The sequence below is a fragment of the Gobio gobio genome (assembly GCF_949357685.1).
Source record: "Gobio gobio genome assembly, chromosome: 15".
Lineage (NCBI taxonomy): Eukaryota > Metazoa > Chordata > Actinopteri > Cypriniformes > Gobionidae > Gobio > Gobio gobio.
The window spans coordinates 53,251,059-53,258,558 of record NC_137108.1 but is presented as its reverse complement, the minus strand read 5'-3'; the positions used below and the strand labels follow the sequence as shown (position 1 = coordinate 53,258,558).

Below are 7,500 nucleotides of genomic sequence, written 5' to 3'. Positions count from 1 at the left end.
CCGTCATACATCTCAACACACTGCTGCCATGCAGACTGTAGCCCGGGTCACAGCGATAGGAGACCACGCTGCCCGCAAAGTGCCCTTGGTCGCTGACTTTGGATCCAAATTGAGGCACGCCGGGTTCGTCACAATGAGAAAGCTCAAAACCTGGAGGAGAGAAGCAGAGAGGAACATCAGTGGGTGTTTCTTTAAGTGCTCCCAGACGCCGATTTGACTTTTTTAAGATTTCGAGATTTTTGTTAAATGAAGGTCATGTTAAAAACATTTTTCTGAGATCCAGACTTTCATCTTAAATTATCAAACTTCCCATATAAAAATGTAGAAATGTAGAAGGCCTGTATCGCACCCCGAGAGCGATATAAATAAGGAATAACCTCTATGGTACACATCGCAATATGATATCAATGAAGAAACATTTTTCCTACACTATAAAAATGTTTTTTATTTATTTTTTTTTAAATTAGTTTGTTGCCTCAAGGCAACATTGTACCACAATGGACAAATTGAAACATGTAACATTTTTCATGTAGAAAAAACTAATATATTTATTGATATATATTTGAAATATATTAACCAAACACTTGAACAAACCAGTTTTTATTGTATTACAAATTTCATATTTTAATAAAAAGTAACATTTCAAATTCAGCTGTTGCTCTCAGGCAACATTATGGACACTATACCAATATTATTATTTTTCTTGTTTCAAACAAAGTTTGTTGCCTCAAGGCAACATTGTACCACAATGGACAAATTGAAACATGTAACATTTTTCATGTAGAAAAAACTAATATATTTATTGAAAACATCCATTTCTTTAACAAGACACTTGAACAAACCAGTTTTTATTGTATTACAAATGTCATATTTTGATAAAAAGTAAGCTGTTGCTCTCAGGCAACATTATACCAGTATCACCAAACATCATATCAAGTTATCATATCATCTTCATCTCATCACACAGAGAAAAGGGTGTAGAACTGTACCTTTAGGGGTTCAACAGCAGTGCCCTTAAAAGGACATCTTTGTACCTTTTGTACTGCTAAAATATTCATGGTAATAGCTTAAGGTGTGTGTTTGTACTCTAAGGTACTACTATGAACATTTTAGGAGAAAAAAAGGTACAAAGACGTCCTTTTAAGGGTACTGTACTCCTAAAGGTACAATTCTACACCCCTTTTCTCTGTGTTTGATCTCACTCTCACTCTCTATGACCTCATCTTCCTCATCACATGAACCCTCATCCTCATCCTTATCAGTTGTGTTTTATACCTTTTTTAAGTGCTCTAGAAAATGTGCAGATCATAATTATGAAATCATGCAAAAATGCTAATATATTTAGAGAATTCTAACTCTTTTCCTTACAAATATCATATGTTTGTATCCAAAGTGTGTCTGGTATGGCCTTATGCGATTCCATTAAGGTACAATGTTGCCTTGAGGTAACAGTTTTTTGTTATTTTTCTAAAACATTTGATGATATACTCTATAATGCCAAAAGTGTTGTGACGCCTGTCTTTAGTTCAAGTTCAAGTTCAGGTTTATTTATATAGCACATTTAAGAACGGCCGCAGTACAACAGTAAAATACAAGTGAAAACAAGTAAAAACATAAAAAAAAAAGTTTATAAAAGTAGTAATGTGAGAAATAAAAATTAAAACAACTTATAAGTTAAAAGCCAGAGAGAACAAGTGGGTTTTTAGACTGGATTTGAACTCCGATAGAGTGGCCACAGTTCTAATTGAGAGTGGAAGATTGTTCCATAATGTGGGTCCAATAACTTCGAAAGCCCTATTTCCCCTAGTCTTTAAGCGAGCTCTGGGGATCTTAAGAAGGAATTTGCCGTCTGATCGAAGTCCTCTCGCCGGAGTGTAGAGATGTATTAGGTTAGTCAGATAGAGAGGTGCCAGGTTGTTTAGGGATTTGTATACTAATAATAATATTTTAAACTCAATTCTGAACTGGATGGGCAACCAGTGTAGGGATATCAGAAGCGGCGTGAAATGATCAAATTTTTTTCTTTCCATTGAGGAACCTAGCTGCAGCATTCTGAACAAGTTGCAACCGAGAAATTAGTGACTTAGAAATGCCGTAATAGAGTGAGTTGTAATAGTCCCTCCGAGATGTAATGAGGGCATGGATGGCAATCTTTAGCAAGTCTTCGAAAAGAAAGTGAACGAATATAGAAAAAACTTGAGCCTACTACAGAGCTAATTTGTTTATCGAATTTCAGGCAGTTGTCGATTACCACACCCAGATTTCTCACTACTTTACACGCACATGAGCTTCCCATTCTCCATCCGTAGGGTTTAATATGCAGCTCTAGCAGCTTCAGCTCTTCTGCTCTTCTTTCCTCAAGGTTTAGGAGTGTGTTTATGGGGATTCTTCATTTGTGATGTTGGACGAGAAGGCCTGGCTCTCAGTCTCCGCTCTAATTCATCCCAAAGCTGTTCTATCGGGTTGAGGTCAGGACTCCAGTTCCTCCACCAAACTCCTCATCCATGTCTTTATGGAGACGCTTTGAGCACTGGTGCAGTCATGCTGGGACAGGAAGGGGCCGTCCCCAAACTGGGCCCACAAAGTTGGGAGCATGAAATTGTCCAAAATGTCTTGGTGAAGCATTAAGAGTTCCTTTCACTGGAACTAAGGGACCCTGGCCAACGTCCATGGGATCTTCAGACAGAGAAGCGTGATTGGTCACTCAGAGAACACGTCTCCACTTCTCTACAGTCCAGTGGCGGCACGCTTTACCCCACTGCATTCCCACGCTTTGCATTGCACTTAGTGAAGTAAGGCTTGGATGAGCTGCTCAGCCGTGGAAACCCATTCCATGAAGCTCTTGAGCTCATCTAAAGGCCACAGAAGTTTGAACAGCTCTTGACTCTGCAGACTTCTGCGCACTGTGTCCCTCAGCATGCGCTGACCCCGCTCTGTGACCCTCAGCATGCGCTGACCCCGCTCCGTGACCCTCAGCATGCGCTGACCCCGCTCTGTGACCCTCAGCATGCGCTGACCCCGCTCCGTGACCCCGCTCTGTGACCCTCAGCATGCGCTGACCCCGCTCTGTGACCTTCAGCATGCGCTGACCCCGCTCTGTGACCCTCAGCATGCGCTGACCCCACTCTGTGACCCCGCTCTGTGACCCTCAGCATGTGCTGACCCCGCTCTGTGACCCTCAGCATGCGCTGACCCCACTCTGTGACCCCGCTCTGTGACCCTCAGCATGTGCTGACCCCGCTCTGTGACCCTCAGCATGTGCTGACCCCGCTCTGTGACCCTCAGCATGTGCTGACCCCGCTCTGTGACCCTCAGCATGCGCTGACCCCACTCTGTGACCCCGCTCTGTGACCCTCAGCATGTGCTGACCCCGCTCTGTGACCCTCAGCATGCGCTGACCCCACTCTGTGACCCCGCTCTGTGACCCTCAGCATGTGCTGACCCCGCTCTGTGACCCTCAGCATGCGCTGACCCCACTCTGTGACCCCGCTCTGTGACCCTCAGCATGTGCTGACCCCGCTCTGTGACCCTCAGCATGTGCTGACCCCGCTCTGTGACCCTCAGCATGTGCTGACCCCGCTCTGTGACCCTCAGCATGTGCTGACCCCGCTCTGTGACCCTCAGCATGCGCTGACCCCGCTCTGTGACCCTCAGCATGCGCTGACCCCCGCTCTGTGGCTGAGTTGCTGTTGTTCCCAATGGCTTCCACTCTGTTATAACACCACTAACAGTTGAGCGTGGAATATTTAGTGTAATATTTGGCCTTATTGCACAGGTGTCCTTTTGGCAATATAGTGTATAATGTAAAGTTCTTGACAATACTTCCTTATGTACCAGTGAAGGTGACAAAGTGACAAAGGTAAAGTTTTTGTGGGTTATTAACTGGACACAAATTTGTGAAAAATGCACTTTTCATTGGAGAAAATATGGAGTCATGTGACCTGTGCACATGTGCTGAACCAGGACACAAAATGGACCCCTGTGGGTAATGTGACCACTTTTTTGCACTTTCATTGATTGGTATTAAGTTCTTCCTCCCATGAGATAGTCTATTTTAGTTTATTTTTAATAAAATGAAACCTATGTTGCCTGGAGGCAGCACGGTACCATAAAGTTATAGTAGCACTTTACAAAAAAGCTTCATTTGTTAACATTAGTTTTAGGTGTAGTTTGAGGTGTCCAAGTCACACCATATAGCCACAGGGGTGCCTCAGGGCTCAGTGCTGGGACCGCTTCTCTTCTCCATCTACATCTCATCACTGGGATCTGTCATTCAGAAACACTTTTTTTTCTATCACTGCTATCATCTAGCTAGTGGCGTACCTCAGGGCTCAGTGTTGGGACCACTTATTTTCTCCATCTACATCATCACAAGGATCTATCATTCAGAAACATGTTTTTTTCCTTATCACTGCTATGCTGACACACAGTCAGGCCTCTCATTCAAGCCAGATGATCAGACGCTCGCATCTAGTTCTAAAAATCACTCAAAATATACAGTAAAATAATAGCCGAGTCCACACCACAACTATAACAATAACGCCGTAGAGAAACGATATCACCGGAATCACTTTCTGAACGTTTTTCCAGCTGATGAACGATAAAAACATTCACAGCCAATCAGAATCCATCCTGCTTTAAAGAGCCTCTTTTTTTGTAGTTTTTATTGTTGTACTCATCTGAGACCCAGACTTTTAGTCTTAAAATCTGAAACTTTGAAAAAAAACACTATAATTGTATGAACAGGCCTTAAAACATATGTGATGGGGGTGTTGATAGTCTGAGGGAAAAACTAACCTGAATAAGTTAAAGTGTGAAATGTGTGTTTTAAAACATTAACAGGACTGAAAACGCCCACAGTTGAAGAAACACCAAACCGATGTGTAAGAGACACCCAGCAATGTGTGGAATTGCACCAAGCTGTTGAGTTTAAAATACAGCTGAAGTACATGCACACCCTCCCAAACATGCTCACTGAGCGTTTAATTTCAAAACCATGGGCATTAATATAAAGTTGGTCCTCCCTACTGCTACGGTCTAAAGCTTGTACTACAGTGGTTTTCCACTAAATGTTGGAACACATTCAGACACAACATCAGCACAGCTGAAACAGCACAAGCTACACTATAGCAGAAGTGTTGAGCCGCGCCTCCACATCCCTGAGTTCAGGTGTTCAACACTTCATGACCACAGGTGTGTAACTCCAGCTCTAGTGCAGACGCTTCTACACACACTAGAGAGAGAATGGGCCGCTCTCAGGAGTGTGTGTGTGTGTGTGTGTGTGTGTGTGTGTGTTCGCTTCTACACACATTAGTGAGAGAATGGGCCGCTCTCAGGAGTGTGTGTGTGTGTGTGTGTGTGTTCGCTTCTACACACATTAGTGAGAGAATGGGCCGCTCTCAGGAGTGTGTGTGTGTGTGTGTGTGTTCGCTTCTACACACATTAGTGAGAGAATGGGCCGCTCTCAGGAGTGTGTGTGTGTGTGTGTGTGTGTGTTCGCTTCTACACACATTAGTGAGAGAATGGGCCGCTCTCAGGAGTGTGTGTGTGTGTGTGTGTGTTCGCTTCTACACACATTAGTGAGAGAATGGGCCGCTCTCAGGAGTGTGTGTGTGTGTGTGTGTGTGTTCGCTTCTACACACATTAGTGAGAGAATGGGCCGCTCTCAGGAGTGTGTGTGTGTGTGTGTTCGCTTCTACACACACTAGAGAGAGAATGGGCCGCTCTCAGGAGTGTGTGTGTGTGTGTGTGTGTGTGTGTGTGTTCGCTTCTACACACATTAGTGAGAGAATGGGCCGCTCTCAGGAGTGTGTGTGTGTGTGTGTGTGTGTGTGTGTGTGTGTGTGTGTTCGCTTCTACACACATTAGTGAGAGAATGGGCCGCTCTCAGGAGTGTGTGTGTGTGTGTGTGTGTTCGCTTCTACACACATTAGTGAGAGAATGGGCCGCTCTCAGGAGTGTGTGTGTGTGTGTGTGTGTGTGTGTGTGTGTTCACTTCTACACACATTAGTGAGAGAATGGGCCGCTCTCAGGAGTGTGTGTGTGTGTGTGTGTGTGTGTGTTCGCTTCTACACACATTAGTGAGAGAATGGGCCGCTCTCAGGAGTGTGTGTGTGTGTGTGTGTGTGTGTGTGTGTTCACTTCTACACACATTAGTGAGAGAATGGGCCGCTCTCAGGAGTGTGTGTGTGTGTGTTCGCTTCTACACACATTAGTGAGAGAATGGGCCGCTCTCAGGAGTGTGTGTGTGTGTGTGTGTGTTCGCTTCTACACACATTAGTGAGAGAATGGGCCGCTCTCAGGAGTGTGTGTGTGTGTCTGTGTGTGTTCACTTCTACACACATTAGTGAGAGAATGGGCCGCTCTCAGGAGTGTGTGTGTGTGTGTTCGCTTCTACACACATTAGTGAGAGAATGGGCCGCTCTCAGGAGTGTGTGTGTGTGTGTGTGTATGTGTGTGTGTGTGTGTGTTCGCTTCTACACACATTAGTGAGAGAATGGGCCGCTCTCAGGAGTGTGTGTGTGTGTGTCTGTGTGTGTTCGCTTCTACACACATTAGTGAGAGAATGGGCCGCTCTCAGGAGTGTGTGTGTGTGTGTTCTCTTCTACACACATTAGTGAGAGAATGGGCCGCTCTCAGGAGTTCAGAGAACTCAAGCGTGGGGCCGTGTTTGGTGGAGCCTGTGCAATAAGGCCAAATATTACACTAAATATTCCACACTCAACTATTAGTGGTGTTATAACAGAGTGGAAGCGATTGGGAACAACAGCAACTCAGCCACAGAGCGGGGTCAGCACATGCTGAGGGTCACAGAGCGGGGTCAGCGCATGCTGAGGGTCACAGAGCGGGGTCAGAGCATGCTGAGGGTCACAGAGTGGGGTCAGCGCATGCTGAGGGTCACAGAGCGGGGTCAGCACATGCTGAGGGTCACAGAGCGGGGTCAGCGCATGCTGAGGGTTACAGAGCGGGGTCAGCGCATGCTGAGGGTCACAGAGCGGGGTCAGCGCATGCTGAGGGTTACAGAGCGGGGTCAGCGCATGCTGAGGGTCACAGAGCGGGGTCAGCACATGCTGAGGGTCACAGAGCGGGGTCAGCGCATGCTGAGGGTCACAGAGCGGGGTCAGCACATGCTGAGGGTCACAGAAGTCGCCAACTTTGTGCAGAGTCAAGAGCTCCAGACCTCCAAACTTCTGTGGCCTTCAGATGAGCTCAAGAACAGTGTGTAGAGCTTCATGGAATGGGTTTCCATGGCCGAGCAGCTCATCCAAGCCTTACAGCACCAAAGCGTGGGATGCAGTGGGGTAAAGCGCGCCGCCACTGGACTCTAGAGCAGTGGAGACGTGTTCTCTGAGTGACCAATCACGCTTCTCTGTCTGACAATCCCATGGACGAGTCTGGGTTTGGCGGTTGCCAGGAGAACGGGACTTGCCTGACTGCATTGTGCCAAGTGTAAAGTTTGGTGGAGGGGGGATTATGGGGTGGGTTGTTTTTCAGGGGTTA

The 7,500-nt window shown here is 46.0% G+C and overlaps 1 protein-coding gene across 1 annotated transcript in view; it reads right to left on the bottom strand.

The window, feature by feature from the left end:
* Positions 1 to 7,500, bottom strand: part of csmd3a (CUB and Sushi multiple domains 3a) — a gene marked incomplete at both ends in the record, with an annotated part of 567,839 nt that overhangs the window by 269,879 nt on the left and 290,460 nt on the right. The window contains one exon of the mRNA XM_079838157.1: positions 1 to 150. This exon is cut by the window's left edge and continues 42 nt beyond it. Coding sequence (XP_079694283.1) covers positions 1 to 150 — 150 coding nt within the window. The remainder of the gene's footprint in view (positions 151 to 7,500) is intronic.